The sequence below is a fragment of the Lepisosteus oculatus genome, chromosome 1 (assembly GCF_040954835.1).
Source record: "Lepisosteus oculatus isolate fLepOcu1 chromosome 1, fLepOcu1.hap2, whole genome shotgun sequence".
NCBI lineage: Eukaryota > Metazoa > Chordata > Actinopteri > Semionotiformes > Lepisosteidae > Lepisosteus > Lepisosteus oculatus.
The window spans coordinates 17,061,252-17,079,729 of NC_090696.1; the positions used below are offsets into that span (position 1 = coordinate 17,061,252).

Sequence of the window (18,478 nt, forward strand, 5' to 3'; positions counted from 1 at the left end):
GAGAGCGGATTATTTGGAGAATCGATCTGAAACACAAAACCTGTGCCAGTAACGATCGGTCCGGGATCCTTTTCTATCGATCCGTTACTACATGTGCCCTGGGAGAGGTCTTCAGTACTTAGGGAAATTAATACATCGTGAGTGAGACAACGTGGAGGGGGGTCGCAGCGGGCGATTAACTTTGCCTGTAAACCGAGCAGGTGTTGGTCTTTATACACACGTTCACCTGCAAATGCGTGGCGTTGCAGAGTGAAGGCTTGCCCCGCGGTAAAAACAATTAAAAGGCCACGCGTGTGTGTGTGTGTTCAGGGGTGTACTGTGTGTGTGCGAAGGGGGGGTCCCGCATGTCCGTTTCCTGCTCCGTTTGATGTAGACGTGTTTGTCAAAAGCTCTCGAAACCTCACCAGAGCAAAGAGCCTTCGCGTTCGTGAGTGGCCGTGGGTTGCTGTCGTGCGCCCGCGGCTTGTGAGATTCACGGATCCTTTTTACGTCGGAAGCGGTTTCAGCATCAGCACCCAGCGCGGCCCCCTCTCTCCCTCTCTCTTTCTCTCCCCCTCTCTGACGAACATCACCGCAAGCGAGCCAGGCGGCGGGCAGCTGGAGCGGCGCGGCGCTCTCCCTCCCTCCTCCCTAGTCTTCTTCTCTCCCCCCTTCTTCTTGGGAAGCGTGACGCCACAAACCCGACTTATCCGAACCAGAACCTCCGTCCCGGCGCGCCGTCAGCCGCCCCCGCACTTAGGGAATACCAAAGGCCACCTGCCGAACCGAGCTGAAGACAGTCTAGGATTGCAGGAGAGACAGCATCTCCCCGTTTCGGCATATTGGAGACGGATGCTACTCCAGGACTGATGTGCTCCGGCGTTTTTGGTACTTGGATAATTCGTTCTTCCCTGCGCCCCCGAGCCTGAAACTGGACGATGCTGTGAGATTGTTTTGGGGTATTTTTTGTTGTTGTTATTCCTCTGGCGTTTCGTGGGTCCTCGCCGGCGTGGGCACGGCTCCAGCGGCGCTTGCTGCGGGAGAGAACTCTTGCATCCCAAACCAGCCGCTGGGGGACTGGAGTCGCGCCGGTCTCGCGCTCCCGCTCCGGTCCGTGCGGCTCTGCGCCCGTGTCGTGCCGGCGCGAGGAGGGGCGGGCTGGATGGCTCCCCGGCGCTCGGGGCTGCGGCTGTTCCAGCTGCCGTGAAAAAACAACAACAACAACAACAACAACAACAACAACAAAATACTCCGGTACAAAGTCTCGACCTACCGTGGTTGTCGGTCAGCGCGCTTAAAGAAAGAAGCTCGGCTTAGTTTTTTCTTTAATTTAGGAGGGAGGGGTGGCGGCGCGGAGTTTTGTTCCGATCACCTGTGTGCACGCTAACACGCTGCCGACTGTCGGCTTTTGGTCGCATTTATCATCTCGCTAGGGAGTTGATCGTTTACCGGACTGTCTGCGCTGTGCTTTGTCACAGCCACCCCACGGATTCTCCGGCTCTGGTGTCCCCAGAGCGCTGGGAAATGCGAAGCAAGTTGTGCTGCTGCGAGACAAGTGCTCTACAGAAAGACGTCGGAACACGCGTGGGCACTCGCTGAGGACCTCGAAACCTAAACGGCAGTCTTTTGCGTCAAGGGGGACTTCTCATGGCTTAGCGCGGATACAGAAGCATGCGTTTGCCAAACATTCTCCGTCAGATATTTTTTGGGGGGCTGGGGCCTTCTTAATAGTGGGGTTTATTTCGTGTCGGCCGTTAACTATGGGATTTCCAATGCAAGCACGGAGACGACTTTGACTTTGCACAGCGCCTGTTTTATGACATCTCAAAGGCTGGGCAAACGATTTTTTTTTCAATTTTTAAAAAAGAAATAAAAACATAAGATACAACGATGCGTTCCTGCTTAACTTAGACATTGCATGACTTTAAAAGCTATAAAAACAGGTTTAAATAGTTAATAACTACTTTTTATGCGCGAAAAACTGGTGATTTTCCTCCCTGGTGATCAGCTTAGAATCTTTGTGTCCGCTTTGAGTTTTTTTCACTTCCTAATTAAACGTTTAAAATACTTGAACTTCCTAAACACAACACGCTTTTCATACAGAAAAAAAACATATTTTTTTCCTGTAATGTAGGACAGATCAGCAGGTCTTTTTCTCTTAATCAGAGGCTCTGAAAATAGCGTACCGCCCACTGCGCTCCATCAGAGGGGGAGGCGGCTCCGAGAGAGGGAGGAGGCGCGGATTTCCGTACTACACAATGGCAGTTCTGTAGAGCGGGGTGCGAATGGCACCAGTTGCGTCTGCATTAATAACAGTGTGTAACATTGAACAACGTAAATCGTTTTCTTCGACTTCCAAGTCCCCTTAATTGTCATTCATTATTTGAGTCAAGGCGCTGGGTGAATGACGGGACAACTCCGTGCGCTGCGTTCAAGGGTGTGAGCTTTACAATAAACAAAGTAGGGGCGCCTCGCTGCGTTTTCCCGGGGTTATCAGTCGAGCGAGGGGGGGGTCACCACCACCGCCGCCGTGTGTGTTGACCATGGATATCAAGGTCGAGCCCGAGGAAGAGGATCCCGGCCGCCCCGCTCCTGTCGAAGTTTTCGCCAGCACCTCCACGCTGCACGGCGTCGCTCACATCTTCACCTACGAGAGGATTTGTGTCAAGCGCTGCCTGTGGGTGGTCTTCTTCCTGGGCTCGCTCGCCTTTCTGATCTGCGTGTGCGTGGACCGCGTCCAGTACTACTTCGCCTACCCGCACGTCACCAAGCTGGACGAGGTGACGGCGCAGCTCATGGTGTTTCCCGCCGTCACCTTCTGCAACCTGAACGCGTTCCGCTTCGGCCGGGTGACGCGCAACGACCTCTACCACGCCGGGGAGCTGCTGGCCCTCTTCAACCGCGGGTGGGTAATAGGCGTGCCTTCATCGCGTAAGCGCTCGGGTCACCCGGGGCCTCTGTGGGGCTGAGCCGTGCCAAGCCGTGCCCAGCCGTGCCCAGCTGTGCTGACAGTGGCGGTGTAACAGTGGGAAGTTGGAAAGGGTCGTGGTTGCATGTTGTTCAAACTTGGGGGCACTCAAAGAAACTCGAGGCTCTTTGCTGAGCTCTTAGTTTGGATGCTCCAGGTGGATGCTGCACATTGGTGGTGGTGGAGGGGAGTCCCCATTACCTGTAAAGCGCTTTGAGTGGAGTGTCCAGAAAAGCGCTATATAAGTGTAAGCAATTGTTGTTATTATTATTATTATTACTACTACTTTGCACAACCTGACTAATTATGAATATACTTGGTCCAACTCAATTTTATTTTCAAAGGTGTCCAGACGCTTCCTCGTTCACATTGGCATGATTTGTTGTTGTCTTTCCCCCGACTCCGGTGAGGCTCCCCCAGCCGACACGCGCTGTGGCCGCGGGGGAGGGGTTTCCGGGGTTAAACGGGCAGAAATTTAGCCCTTGTCCGGGGGGTTCCTTCACCTGACCGTCGTCGTTCCTTGACCTCACCGATTGCTCCATTGAAATAGTTTATCCTTCTACCCAAAAGTTGGGAAACACGCTAGTTCAAGGGATCTCTAGCAAGCTCACTGAATTCCAGCAACACGCTTGTCGTACTCGGTGGGGGCTCGAAACGCGATTTCTTCTGAAAAGGGAGTTGTTCAGGCGAGATAGTGAAATAATCGTAGCGTTAGTATTACGGTCTCAAATGAAATAGGACAAATGCGGCAAAACGACAGGTTTTTACCCCCTCTGAAACCACGAGCGGTAGTGGCGGTACCGTCGTATTTGTGTCTCTTCACACACACACACACGCGTTTCTCGGAGTATCCGCTGCCGTGCTGCTTCTGCGGTGTGCCGGGGAGAGAGCAGACGTGAAGGATGGGGCGCTTCCGCTCTGCTCAGTTCACGGAATTAATTTCACTTTTAATGACGGCTCCCGTTCCCTTTATGACGAGCAGCGCCCGAGTCGCGGGTCGTTCCTGGGCGCTCAGAGGCAGGCACGGAGACAGATGTTGGTCGGAGCAGCTGACGGACAAATGGGCTGCTCTCAAGGCGAGGAGGCCCGGGGCCGAAAGAATGAAGAGGGCTGTTGGATTTATCTGAGCGGCTCGGTCCTTCAGCGTGAGGATCTTTTACTCTCTTAGTGTTACAGCTCCCGCAAAGAGCTTTTCTTTTTCCGGTTTAAGCCGAAATCCCCCAAAAACTAAATCTGCAAAACATAGTGTTTGCGATAACGATGAACGAGTAAAAACAAAAACCGACATCAACCAACATCAATAGGCATAATCAGACGTCTCCCAAGGGCGATCACTGAGTGATTATGAAGTAGATTGGCCTTTCCTTTTTCCACAGTTTTTAAGAGGAAAGGCTGCCAGATGAGATAAAAATCACAATGGCTGAGGAGGTATCAGACACCTCCCACGGTTAATTAGTGTGTGTCCTCCTGCTTTGGTCCAATTAGTTCTATGTCAGCTAGCACACCTGAGTGAGGGCAGTCCAGAAATTCACTAATTAGAACAGTGTTCGTCTCCATTACCGGTTTCTTCCAGCTTTCTAAGAGCTAAGAGCATATTAAAAAAAGCATGCCTCAGATAGGAAACGTTGGAATAAATTAGCACTAGTGATGAAGAAGCCCAGTTGGAAGGAAAGCAGCTCACCCAGGGGTTCTCTGGAACCAGGGCTGAGAACTGCTGGTCAGAACACCTAAAGGCTTCAGCAAGCATCTTAGCTGTGGCTCTGTCGAGAGGCAGCTTTAACACATCGCCTTCCGGGTTGTAATCACTGCGCTTGAGGCTGTGAAGTGAAAGCTGGCGAAATTCCTCTTGGAAAAACAAAAAAAAAATTGTTTTTGCTGCCAAAAAATAAAATTGTGCTGCTCTCGGCTTGGTCTGCTCTCTGTGTTGGTTTGACCTACAAGCCTTCAGCCCCGGTGCCTGACTAGTTGCACTGATTATCTGTCTAGAATACATAGATCACCGCCGAGCTGTTGAGCTCTAATACAAAATTCACTTGAAATATGCTGGCGACTACATTCATTTTGTCACCTTTTGGGTGCATGGAATTACATAAGCACAGTTACAGACGAGAAGGAAGCCGTTTGGGCTCGTCAAGCCCATTTTGGAGTTAGCAGTTGATTGATCCACGGGTCTTATCCTGCTGTTTCCCTGAACAAAACCAGGGTGTTGTCTTTAACAGCACGTACATGTACTGTAGCTTGTTCCAACCTCCCACTACCCTTTGGGTAAAGAAGTGGCTCCTGTGCTCAGTTTTAAATGCACTTCGGCATCATTTCTACTTTGGTCCTCGGGTTTGTGTCTCACTGATCGTTCTGACATTGGCATTGCCCTTGAGGAAACGTACCCACACTTTAGCAAACACACATACACAGTCCTGTCACCTGTCACTGGGGGTAGGAGGTCTATTAGCCCGCCATGGTCCTCTGGCTATTTTTAGCTCATTGATCCGAAGAGCCATTTCTGGAAAGATCCCACTGAATCATCATTTATAGTGTGGCTAAGAAATAATTTTCCTGCGCCTATTGTAAGCTATGATGTAGCATTTTGCCTTCAGTCCTGAGCCTAGAGTGAATTAAATTAAAGTGGAATTCACCTTTTCTAAGAATCCCCTGGTTTCTGGACATTTTAGACAAAAGGCTGTTTGGAAAAAGAAGTAACCAGAGCGCAGTACTTTAGCATGCAGTGAAACAAGTGATTTTGTAATCATGCAAACCTTATAATCTTCCATTTTTTTCCATTGTACACTATAGCTCAGTCTCATCTTAAAGCATTTATGAGCTGTGTTCTTCGGACTCCCTGAACCTCTTTATCTGCTATCTGTACACACATATTCTTACGACAGAGAAGTGAAGAGGTAAGCTTGATCTTTCTCAGGAGTTAGACTTATGAGATAAGAAAATAAGAAAATAAACTTTTGTTTACTCTTGTCACAATCCATTTGTGTTTACATAGTTGATTTGGCGAGCTAGGTAAATGCAGTGCTTAATCTGATACTTTTTTAGCCGAAAAAAAGGCTGAAAAGGACCCAACCTTTCTCAGAATACAGAAATAGGAAGCAGGTGTCGTTCTTTTGAAAGCACAGCCGGCGTTCAGGGGGATAGAAACTGAATGTGAACTCGAGTGCAGTATTAAATGTCGGTGTGCTTCTTGTGACTACAATTGCTGGATGTCAGTGTGTCTAGCTCTCTGCAGAACTGACCTGGACCTTGACAATAAGGAGTAATCTAACAGGCCCACTGGGCAGAAAATGATTAACCTTCATTCATATTAAATGTGAAGAGGGGCCTGTTGTCAAGAGCACATACACAGGACAGACCTTTTCGAGGATCACGCCTGGAAAGAATCGTGGCATAGTCACAGCTTTAGACTATTTCAGAGAACAGGATCGAAGGAATTCCTTGCTTATTGGGAGCAAACAGATTTAGGGCAGCAGTGCAGTTTTTCATGCATGGCATTGTTGGCAAGCAGGCTCTGAAATAATTCTGCAGGGGGGCATCCCGAGAGTTCGCATTGATGAGTGACTTGGATCAGCCAGTCAGTCTGCGAGCTGCATGGCATGAAGACCCGCCGTCCACAGCCCCTCTCGTTTACCCAGAGCAACTTCACTTCGACAACCCGAGAGGCTGGGAGATTAATGGGTGGTTGGTGGCTCTAGTAATTGGAATGTTTTAAAAATATAGTTCGCAGTGTTTGTCATAACAAAAAATAACTGTGTAAAAATTCAGAAAGCAAACCAACAAAATAATTGGTAGCTGAATGAGTTCTACAGCTTAAACCTGCACTTCTGAGAGAATGGGATCACAAGTGGACACTGCTGCTTTTTAAGCCCTGTAAAGAAAATTGACTTATATCCCCCTGTAATTAGGACTTGTCTCCAGCCTTTGTGTTCCTGTGATGATAAAAAGCATCTCTCTGCTCGTAACCTACTACTCAGGCATGAGTTGTTTTCACCAGCTATTGGTTTAATAAGTCAAAACACAGTTACAAAAGAAGTGTGCCAACTTAAACAATGGCACAGTTCATTGGGGCAAAGGGTGGCTGTCTATTTCCCTGCAGGAATTTGCGCTGTTCCTGTCATCCAGTTGGTTATTCATTTCCGTGTGTTTAAACAGATGGTGGGCCCACGTTCCCTTTGCGCTTTTTGAACAACGCCTGAGCCTTCAGTAGATTTCTCTTCCCCCTGGCTGGGCAACAGCATATTGACTTTGATCTTGCCTGAATTAGCCCTCAGTGAAGGGCGGCATGGCGGCTCAGGGTTTAACATTTCTGCCTCACAGCGCTGGGGCCCTGGGTTCAACTCTGGACCTGGGGTGCTGTCTGTGTGGAGTTTGCATGCTCTCTCCAAGTTTGTGTGCGTTTCCTCCAGGTGCTCTGGTTTCCTCCCACAGTGCAGAAGACATACTGGTGGGTTAATTGGCTTCTGGGAAAACCAGCCCTGGTGTGAGTGTGCGCGCGTCTGTGTCTGTGTGTGTCCCCTGTGATGGACTGGCGTCCTGTCCAGAGTGTACCCTGCCTTTGCGCCCGATGCTTGCTGGGCTCCCCCTGAGACCCTGAACTGAATGAATCAGTTAGAAGATGGGTGGGTGGATAGTGCTCAGTGACTGGGGCTGTTGGTCCCTGGCCACTTTCTATCATTTTTGTTTTACAAATCAAATTCAGCAGCTGCAGAAATCTGTATTGATTTTATGGGGGGGGGGGTTAATTCAGAGAGAATTATACAGCAGTTTGTACATATCTGTAGGTGTGATTTGTATTTTTCTATTTTTCAGCTTTTGGTCGATGGGAGTAGATTTACTGAGCTCTTGCATCTTTCTTGTTTGTTTCTGACCTTTTCCCAAAAAATCGATATGTCTCAATGGTGGACTTCAGGCTTTTGACATAAAATAGCAGAATAAAAAGGAAAGAGTATCTTACTCCTAATGAGGAGTTTGTTTTCTGAATGAAACTTTCCCTAACGATGCCTGGCCGGTGGCTTTAAACCTAAGCCGTGGGGCTGTGTGGCGGACAGAGGAGTCAGAGGTGCAGAGGGCTCACTGTCTGGCGGCGTGGACTCACAGATTGCATTGAAACTGAGCAGGAGAGTCTGCAGCAGTAAAGCACGCGGAGCACCGGAGCACGTTTTTAAAAACTTTCAGAATCGCCAGAATTTGTCTATTATCTACCCCCAAACTGGGACAGTAGATGGTTTAATGCCTCTTGGCTCATATTCCGTAGATGCTGACATCACCGACACCCCTGACCCCACCCCCACTACCTGCTGGGCCATCTGCTATTTGACACAGTGCCTGGCAGGAGAGTTATCTCCAAGTGGAGGAGCAGCACCTCTCTCAGTGACATCACGGCACGACTGCTGACACCCCAGCCAAAGTCATAGGATTACTGAGCCACAGATATACTGGCTGGCTTATCCCAGCCCTACTCTACTTGCACTTGGGCAGTTGCGTGCTGCCACTTTGGGAATCTCGGGCACATTCACCTAGTGACACAGTATAGGCCTCCTTGTCCACAGGGCTCTTCATGTGCTCCAGGCAATGGAAACTTGAGATCTACACTGCTTTTACTCAGAGGAGGGAAATTTCATTAGCTTTGCCATTTAATATGGTAGGAACTGGCATCCTTAAAGTTCTTTAATCTTGCTCTCAAAGTACAGTTCAGAAAAGCTGGTGCAGACTGTTAGCAATCTTTCCTAAAGCCCTCTTGCTATCATCATCTTATAGAAGAAAGACCACCCCTGTCTCCAGCCCTCTCAGAGCTCTGGCACAGTTCTGAGAGGTCAGCGTTAGTGTTACAGCGTTACAGCCCTACAGTACTTGTCCTAGGTTACAGTTAATGAGTGAACTTTTAGCAAAAGACCAAAACCAGTAATTGTCAAGCTCTTGTGCCTTGTTGCTACAGTACATTTGAGCGCTAGAGCATTTAAAGTATTGGAAGAGGTGGGTTGGGAGCATTATTATTGTTTATGAGAAGGGTAAATGGGAGAAATTCCAGTAGCTATAGAGTTAAAGGCTTAGAATGGAGAGCAGGGGGGCAGTATTTATTACTGAGTCTGACTAGGGTGGAGGATATGCTGCTTCTATTTATTAAACATTCATCTGAAATTAAAGTGCTTGTGGCGTGTAATCCAATTGAATCTCTCTATGTGCTTGGCTATGATTGCTTTGGAAAAGCACAGTGGGGTAATATTAAGAATCCACATATTGTTACTGTGATATGTGGCTCCTAAAAGCCCCATGCCCCTGGGATCTGCGAGCTTGTAAGTGCTCTTCTGAGAGTCTTGTGTTTCATACAACGAATTCAGAGCTGAGGACCCAAGTCAATTAACTTGGGATCAGGTGGGGAGGAGATGGAGGTGGACCCCAGAAGGCATCCCCTCCACATAGATTCAACAGATTGCAAATAGATTCAGTGCATCTGTGTCTTCAAAGGGCTTGGGGGCACTGGAATGAAATTGGATGATCGTGATATTCTGGCATTGAATTAGCATCTCGGCGTAGATTGTGTTTCACAGTTTATGAAATTAGAAAAATCACACCTCCCACAACCATGTAATTAAAACTGGAGATTTTTCTGAATTATGGAAATCCTATGTACTACTTTCTGAATAGCACTACTGTGTATATACAGTACTGTATTACGAATCCAATTTGAGCATACCTCGGTCATGTTTTATTTATGTTCCCCGCTCTCCCTGCCCAAGTTGAACTTTTCTTTGCTCCGTGAGCCTCAGGGAAGGGCCCTGAGAATCTGAGAACTGGGGACCTGTACTCATCCCAGATTGTGTCATTCCCTGGAGTGGGGAAGGACAATCAAATTAGAAGGATATCGAAGTTATTCATAAACATAAGTTGAAAAAATAATAAGGAAAAGTCGTTTTTTAATCATGCATGTCATTTACTGTGATCGCCAGGAGACCTGTTTCTACAGCAGGACCTTTGCTGGACCAATTTGAGCAACGCACCTTGCTGTAGAGTAACAGCAGAATCCCACCTGAGACTGGAGGACAAGGCCCTGACCTGACTACTCCAGTGTGCTGCCTTTACAGCACATTGTTTGTGACGTTTATTCCAGTACTGCTTAAAGTCCAGATTAGTACAGACCCCTACTAATGCAGCCTCATTATCTGTTGTCCAGAGCAGTGAGGACTGCTTTAATAGTTATGGAAATCGGAGCAGCTTAGAGCCCGGTGCAAAGTTCACTGCACCGGAGGATAATTGGAGGTAATTGGATTAATTTGGTCCCTTAATTGAAGCAGTTGGAGAGCAGGTGTTGGTGCTTGGGGCTGCGTTTGGTCACATTGAGTGCCGCTATAAAAAGAGAGGAAAAAAAAGCCTTTATCTGTGTCATTGGCACATGGAAGAAACGCTTCCTGCTGACAAAATCATTGTACGAGATACTGTTTTTTTTCCCCCCTGGAAGAGAGCAAGAATGAGAGGGACATCGGGAGCAAGTTTCCCAGACAGCCATTACCTGTTGGTGCTCCATGTTGTCAAGCACATGGTTTGTATTGGCGGTGGCGGTCCCAGGTACCTTAACAACTTAGGACTGCCCCAGATCGGACTCCTGAGTCCGTGAAACTACACCTGCTTTTAGCATCCAGTGCACCCATCATATAATATAATGTAGTTCGCTCTGAATCAATGAGCTCTTAGTGCAAAGAGTGGGTTCATCCTGTGCAGTAAAGACAAATGCAAATGAGAGCAGCCAGCGCAGACTGAAAATGACGAGCCTGTTTCCGACCTTGGTTGGAGTTCTAGCTCCAGCTGATCCAAACTGAAATTCTGGGAAAAGAGGTTGACAGGATCATACAGTATGAGTCGTTTTAGACTGTTACCATTCTCACAGTGGAAGAGTGAAGGGTTAGAAGTGTGCAAGGCAAGGGGGGGGGGAGTGGGAGAGAGGAGGGGGGCTCAGTTTGAAATGTTATGCTTTGATTGCTCGTGTTTCGTGCAACAGCGATGAGCTTCCCCCTGAATGCTTCCTCTCTGTTATAAATAGCTACTTAATAGGGCAAACGTGCAGAGCAAACATCAAGAGGGCATGCAACAAGAAGGGCATACATTAGCAAAATTGAACTTGTGTACATGTGAGTCAATTGAATATGCTTTGTCAAATAAAAGCTAAAGGAACATTAATAGCTAGAATACACATTAGATGTCACCAAATAATGATAAGGGCTTTTTATTAATATTTTGACCAACTTATTTTTCAGATTTATTTTGTTTAGAAAAGCAGTATGGCTATAATATTGTGATTATTGTTACCACAGTGCTGTAGTTCTGTTAAAATCTTCTATTTTAAAAAGTTAGCGTTTCTCCAGGCTACTCATAAAATAAATCATAACACATAATGAATGATTTAATAAATTAGTATTATTTTAAGTCAATATATATATCATACAGTATATACATTACTCATCAAGTGGCGTATCCCTCTTTGCAGCTGTAAAGTCTTCTCAAGCCCCAGTGATATCCCTGTGCTCCCAAGCTGATCAAAACCCGTACGGAGAGAAAACTGAAGAAATGTTTAGACTTAGACTTATTAGACAACATGTCAACAGCCAGGCTGGACTCTTCCTGGTTCTGTTTTTATAGAGAGCATTCAAAACAATCTGCTTCCAAACGCATCACCACCCTGCTCCTTACACAATTACTTAATGGAAAAGAGTCAGTAGAAGACACCGTGGTTCTGTAATAATCTGGTACCTGGTAGCACCGATTGCACTCCCTGTACTGACATGCTCCCTGTCCCTCCCTCCCTCTATTGATCTTTTAAATGATAGTCCTGCAAGTCTGCGAACCCTAGCTGACAGTAGCAAACTGCAGCATTTGAAAAGCTCCTAGGGGGAAAAAATAGGAGGTTTTTTATTTTGCTCAAAAAGGAAAAGGTAGCAATCACTGTTATTTTGATTTTAATTAATTGTGAAACCCTCCGTCAATTCGCAAACCCGTCTGGGAGCAGCCGATCACTTGAGTCTTTGCTAGCTCTTTGTAGGTAGTAATGAAAGCCATTCTTCTCTGGCTGGGAATGGGCGGAGGCTGAACAATAGCGGGGTTAAATGACAAAATTAATCTGCGATGCCAAACATAGGGAGAACTGTGCCTCTGAATAAGAACATTTTTTCACAGGACAAAGATTCAATGTCCTTGCTTGATCAAGGGTTTCTTTTACTGTACATGGATTTTAAATGCTGGAAACACATTTGAAAATTTTACAAAGTAAATAATAATGTCTGAGAGGTCTGCGAGTCTTGTTTGCTTATGAATGTCGAAGTCAAAATCCCTTTGATGTTCGGTTTTTCTTTAGGCGAATCTGGACATTCGCAGAGCAAAGAAACGGGGCCAGCACTTGCTTTCAGTTTCTTCTGAAGTCAAATGATTTGAAATTTCTTGTAAATACACAATAAAGGCAAAAACTTTTGAAAGCCAGAGTTGTGGATATAATGAGGTGCATCAGATCAATGAGCCACCAGCCTGCCTCTAAACGTTGCCAATGCTTTCTAGTGAGCAAGTAGAAACAGGGCTTGTGATGTGATGATGTGATCTGACCACCCCAGTATTGAACTGTTGTGGGACAGAAGTGTTAAAATGCCTCAAAATGCCTTTGAGTGAAAAGTGACCTTTAGGATATGTTTGCTAAGTTAGGAATACACAGTAGATGGCTGAACGTGGCATTTCTCACAGCTTCACAGTCAGATAGGCTGGCTAGGAGCAGAATGAAGAAGAGCCTATCGGCCCCCAATTATCTTTTTGGCTGCTGGTGACTAAATGATCTGAGGATCCCATTCAGCCATTTCCAGAAGGATCCAAGGGCATCTGTCCTAACAGGAATGCTGGGCAGCCTGTTCCTCTGACTCGTGGCTTTAAAATGATGTCCTGCTGTGCGTCTCACTGCTGCTCCTGAAAAAAAAGCCCCCGTCACGCTGGACAAAGGCGGACGGCAAACAGCGTTCGGCACTTCCGCCAGCCGGTCCCACTCCCAGCTCTCCGTCTCTCCCAGCAGGTTTGAGATCCGGGACCCCCACCTGGTGGAAGACAGCGTGATGGAGGTCCTGAAGGTCAAGGCAGACTTCCACAACTTCAAGCCCAGGCCCTTCAACATGCGCGAGTTCTACGACCGTACCGGCCACGACATCAAAGACATGCTGCTGGCCTGCCGCTATAAAGGGGTTGAGTGCAGCGCCGAGGACTTCAGAGTGGTGAGTCTCCCCGTCTCGGCTGGCACTGCCAGCGCTGGAGTTGACCAGTTTGGGCCTGCTGTAGGGCTGTTGCCCGTGCAGGTGTTGCAGTTCAAGGGCGCTTGTTCCGAGCAGCCCGGGATGGTCGGTGACCGATTGCGGGGGTTGTTGCTGACCGGCAAGACGATTTTGCTCGAAGGGGGACATTTTGTGCAAGCAGCTATAAAACGTATAAAGGTGCAATTCTAGCAACAGGTCTCGAAAATATTGTTTTTTTTTTCTCTCGAAGGAAGTTTCTAATATTAGCTAGAGGTTCTATGGGGTGAGAGAAAATCTGGAGAAATCTCTGCAGTGACAGAAAATAGCTCCAAATCGCGTCCCGCGAGTATTTTGTTGGCTGGTCTCTGTGTTGAGCCGATGGCTTCTGAAATTGTTTTTATTGTAATGTGCTCTGGGGTTGCTTTGTATGAAACGAGATCTATAGGGGCAAGCCGTAATGCGTTGTGACTGCTTTTCTAACGTGGTTATAGCCGTTTCATGAGAGCGGAGGCGATTCTGTGCATGAGGATTTGCGTGTGAAGAGTCTGGCTGGTGGTGCTGGGAGAGATGGAGAAGAAGCTGAGCAGCTGTGACTGTTCTTGATGGAGTGACGGTCGGTCAGAAGGAACACGTCTGCTCTAGTCAGAGAAATAAGAGCTGGCAGGGAGTCCTGCTATGCACTTGCGCTGAAGTAGCAGCAAACAGCCCTTTTTGCTATTATTATTTTGATTCCTTTGGCCCTGTTGTTAAAATATTGCTGTTGCTTTCTAAGGTATTCCACCTTGGCAAGTGGGTGTGTTAAGAGCTATCCTAGACACCTTTTAGTTTTACACCAATGCAATTATCAGAGTACTGTTACTTAGACTGTGCTAAATGAGAAGTTCTTACTAAAGAGATACACATACTGTATCTGTGTGTCCCTGTTTAAGAACATGAGAATGTTAATGAATGCAACCACCTTGTCCGTTTGGTCATTTCTATGCACGTACAGTACATTTGAAAGACCTTTCTGACCTGCTGCAAGGCCGATCTCTGAACAGTGTGTTAAAACGAGGATTCTCCAGCAATACCGGAAGAGTTGGGGGTGTGAGCTGGGGGAACTTGTGAGTCCTGTTTTAGCATATCTTCTACCCAACAGTGCTGGATTGTCAGCTGAGGACCCGATACATTTCCTGACGGTTTTGACAAAGGTGTATATTGCCAATCACGTTGGTGTGGTTTCCACAAAGAGCTGCTCTTGAAATCTGTGTGTTTCAGAATGTGCTGCAGCCTCCACATTTGAAGTTCTGTTTCTCTGTGGCGGGTGTTTAGCCTGGTTTGGGGCTGGTGTGTCTTCACTGACGCTTCCCGCTCAATCTGGGGGAACATCTATCTTGGTTCGCAACTAATGCCTGCGTGACCGAGGCTAAGTCCCGCTGGCAGAGGAGCTTTGGCTACCCAGCTGACTGCAGGACTATAACTAGAATTAATAGAGTGCAGGACTAAATTAGAAGAGAAAAACTACAATCCATAGCTTTTCAAGACCCTGAAAGATCATTGGAGGCAGTAGCAGTTAACAATTTCAGTTAGAAGGCGATGGAAAAATAAATACAGTTGATCAAGTACAATCCAGATTTTTTTGGGGGGATTTGTGCAGTATAATATAAATAATAAAATTAACGTTTGTGCAATCTAAAAAAAAAAGAAAACTTGGTTTCCACTGTTCCCGGCTGTTTCTGCCAAACGGCACGGAGGATGTGGTGCGGATTAATCTCGCTGCTCTCCCTGCGTGTCGACAAATAGGCTTAACATCACCCAGCCCTTTGAAGTTGTTTGCATCGGAGGCGATCCCTCACCCTGATGTCCCTGCTCTGTGTGGAGACTCGCGATACACCAGCTGCGTTGCCAGAGTCCCTGTCTAATGAAACAGATCCATTTGAGCTGCCTGCAGTACCTGCGAACCCCACAGTGAGAAAGATGCAAGCGTCTGTGCTGCTGGTTAATGTGCGAGCTGCCTGGAGCTCCCAACCTGGAGCACAGGGGAGGCCGCTGATTATATCTTCTGAGTTATATCTTGTGAGATGTACCATCTCGTAGCAAGTCTCAAATTGATTTCAGTTTAGTCCCGTATTTAATAAAGGCTCAGCTTCAGGGGGCTCCCTAACCACTGTCGTTATAATTTGTACCCTTTTTTTTATTTTATGGGGCCTTTTACATTGATCAGCACAGTACTGGATCAAATACTGTACGAGCTGTTGTTCTCGTTTTATTGAAACTTTATCCTGACTCACAAATAAACCAGGGCATTCCAGGTTCAGTCTGGGTTCATTACATTTCAAGAACAAAGGAGTCACTGCAGAGCTACTATTGCATGGACTTAATAATCACCTTTTCTCTAGCTGTCATAGGAAATTTTTGCAGTGCCGAAACAATGGGTCTCTGTAAACCTCCTTCACTTTAATTCACTCAGCCTCTACAAATTCATTTTGCAGTATCTTGTGCACACAGTTCGGCTTGCTTACACTTGCACTGTGGCTTCATAGTGTGATTTACCTTATGCTTCCAGACCTAGTGGCTGCTGCAGTTCCCAGCGTCACAGAAGAACATAAGAGACGAGTAGAGAACAAGAAGAGGCTCTCCAGTTCATGTGAAACTGTCTAGCAATCATGCTACATCCAGGTGTCTTGTCTTGTGTAATTTTAGCAGAGCAGCTAGTTGTGACCATATGAAAGGTTACGAAGGAGAAGAGGCCATTCACCCCATCTAGACTGTTCGGTTAATTGATCCCAGGATCTCACCCAGACGTTCCTTGAAAGGAACAAGAGTATCTACTTCAGCAACATAGCCGGGTATTTAGCTCCACACTCAGAGCAAGTGCTCTTTCAAACACACTTCCACGTTATTAATGTACCACTCATGCGCTCTGGTTTGTGTCTCCCAGCAAGTCATCTCTTCTTAGCAAATCTCCTTTTATACTGCAGTTAACCTTGTTTATTCCTTTCTAGATCTTGAGGCCGTTGTCTACCTAAGCTTTATATATTAATTGATTGATTGATTGGATGTCTAACAGATGTATCAATCAAGTTCAGTGGAAGGTTAATTTTTTTATTATAGTCCAGGGCTCCCCAAGTCAGTTCTTCAAGGGCAACAATCCAGCAAGTTTTGTAGATCTCCTTAAATCATTAGCAGCCCAAAGATCTCAAGAAGAAGGTCGAATTTGTTCAATCAAGGCTTAAATGGACCAATTTCACCTTCCTGCCCTGATCTGATGCTGCTATTGATGATTTCAGAAGGCTTGCCAATCCTGTGCTGCTGCCCGAAAGGAGCAAACTCATGAAATCCCTGGTGTCATCGCAAACAGGCAGAGCTTCTTTTCACATACCACCTTCATTTCAGCTACATGGAAGCCCCCCTGCCCTTCTGCGGGCTCCTAAAGAGATGACGTTCACGTGCAACACATGAGAGTTCTCTCTCATAGGCTGATGGCAGCCTCGCTGTCCCTGAGACCGTTTGTTACAGGGCTGGGTAATCGTCCCAGCACATCAACTTTAAAAAGACAATCTCACTCTAACTACAGACAGATTACAGTGACCCGCGATGTTAAGATCCGTACTGACATCTAGGACTGTCCTGTTCTGCTGAACGTATACTGTAGGTTGATCAGATTGAACCATAAACTTGTAGTTTTCTTCCAGTGCCTTTCAGAAGGAACCTGATCATGCCTTTAAAATGTGAATTTTCCTTATTTCAGCCATATGCACTAAAGGATGTTTATGTCATCTATCTTTACTAATGATTATTTAACAATTACATTGGATACTGAACTCAGTTTCATCATAAACTATTTCAGCATTTTGTGTTTGTGTAGATGCTAATGCGTACATCGTGTGCGATGTATTTGGTTATTTTAAATAAACTTATTGCCCCTTGCCACTGCTATTTCTTTTGGCCCTGCAGTGCGTTTCCTCTCAGCCTACAAATTGGAACCAAATTTTCTGTCACCAGGGGCACTGTGGAAGAGTGTGTGGCTTTGTGGTGTGTTTTAGAAGAATTTACAAGCAAACTAATCCACAACCATGAAGCGGGCTTTGATTCAAATAAAATCTTCCCCGGTCTGCGATGTCAGTGTGATTTCGGAGGCAGATGAGCGGAGCTCCTGTGGGTAAACTCCACATTCCTCTGAGCAGGTGAAGGGCTCTGGTGCTGTCTCTTTCAGCCGGACCCTAGCCTTTGTGGCTCTGAACTTCAAGAGTCCTGATGTGTCCGGTCACAAGGCCCGGCCTCTGCTGCACTAAGCACATAGGGGGCAAGGGCTGAACAGGACAGGGGTTGCAGCAGGTATCTTATCTTCTTTCTTTCTCTAAAGTATTCTGAGGTTATTTCATGATGCCATATGGAGTTAATTGCTCGTGGTGTGGCCTGATCTAAGCTAGAGAAAACGTAGAGACCATTGGACCAATCTTAGTTTAATTCAGAACTCAGACCTGCAAGACTGGCAATTTACCTCCAGAAATGAGAGCTGGATTAATCTCTTTACAGGCTGTGAGGGAGCATGAAAATAAAATTCCTGAGTCGTGGCATAGACGCAGTTTCACTGAAATCCTCCAAGAAACAAGGTCTTGGGGTTTTGCATGAGTCTAGCTGGGTCAAATCATATGAGAGCATCAGCAGAGTTTGTTACAGGTGCTGAGTCACCAGAGGCACTGTGGGAGTCTTGCTGGGGTTTATGAATCAATATGCCATTAAGAACTGAGTGAGTGAGATGAGCCGAATGTTCACCTGTCCTGTACGTCCATCTTTCCTTATAGTCTTCTGCGCACTTCGATGCCACATGTCTGTATCAGGACCAGCTGCCTTTAACAGGCCATCATATTAAGTGATTGCACTCAAAAGGAGTGACAACTGACCCAAGAGGGAGTTCTGTAATTAGAAGAAAAAGTATGAGTGTTCTCCTATGTCTGATCATGTTCACTGGGTGGAAAGATGACGTGGTTACATCTGGGGTTCCCAATCCTGCTCGCTGGAGCCTCTACACTGCTGGGTTTGATTCAGGCTTTGATTCGGATTTAGTTCAATTTTTAATTGAACAAAAGTAACGAGCTTCTTTACTGAAACCTTTACAAGATTGTTTTTTTCTTCTGAGGAGCTGGGTTACACAGGCCTGTGTATTGAAGAACTTAAACCATTTTAAAAGATGTTCTTACACGTATTTACACACTGAGCGCTCCCTGCTGGCCCCACTAAATCCTCTTCCAGCAGCAACCTTTTTTTTCCCCAGGAGGTCTCCCATCCAGGTACT

At 46.6% G+C, this 18,478-nt stretch overlaps 1 protein-coding gene across 1 annotated transcript; it reads left to right on the forward strand.

Moving 5' to 3' along the window:
- The first annotated feature begins 347 nt into the window (after positions 1 to 347).
- On the forward strand, positions 348 to 17,163 carry LOC138225033 (acid-sensing ion channel 1-like). Its single transcript, XM_069183650.1, has 3 exons — positions 348 to 2,884; positions 12,984 to 13,182; positions 15,746 to 17,163. The coding sequence occupies exons 1-3, from the start codon at positions 2,523 to 2,525 to the stop codon at positions 15,749 to 15,751; spliced, it is 567 nt and encodes a 188-aa protein (XP_069039751.1). The 5' UTR covers positions 348 to 2,522; the 3' UTR covers positions 15,752 to 17,163.
- The last annotated feature ends 1,315 nt before the right edge of the window (positions 17,164 to 18,478 follow it).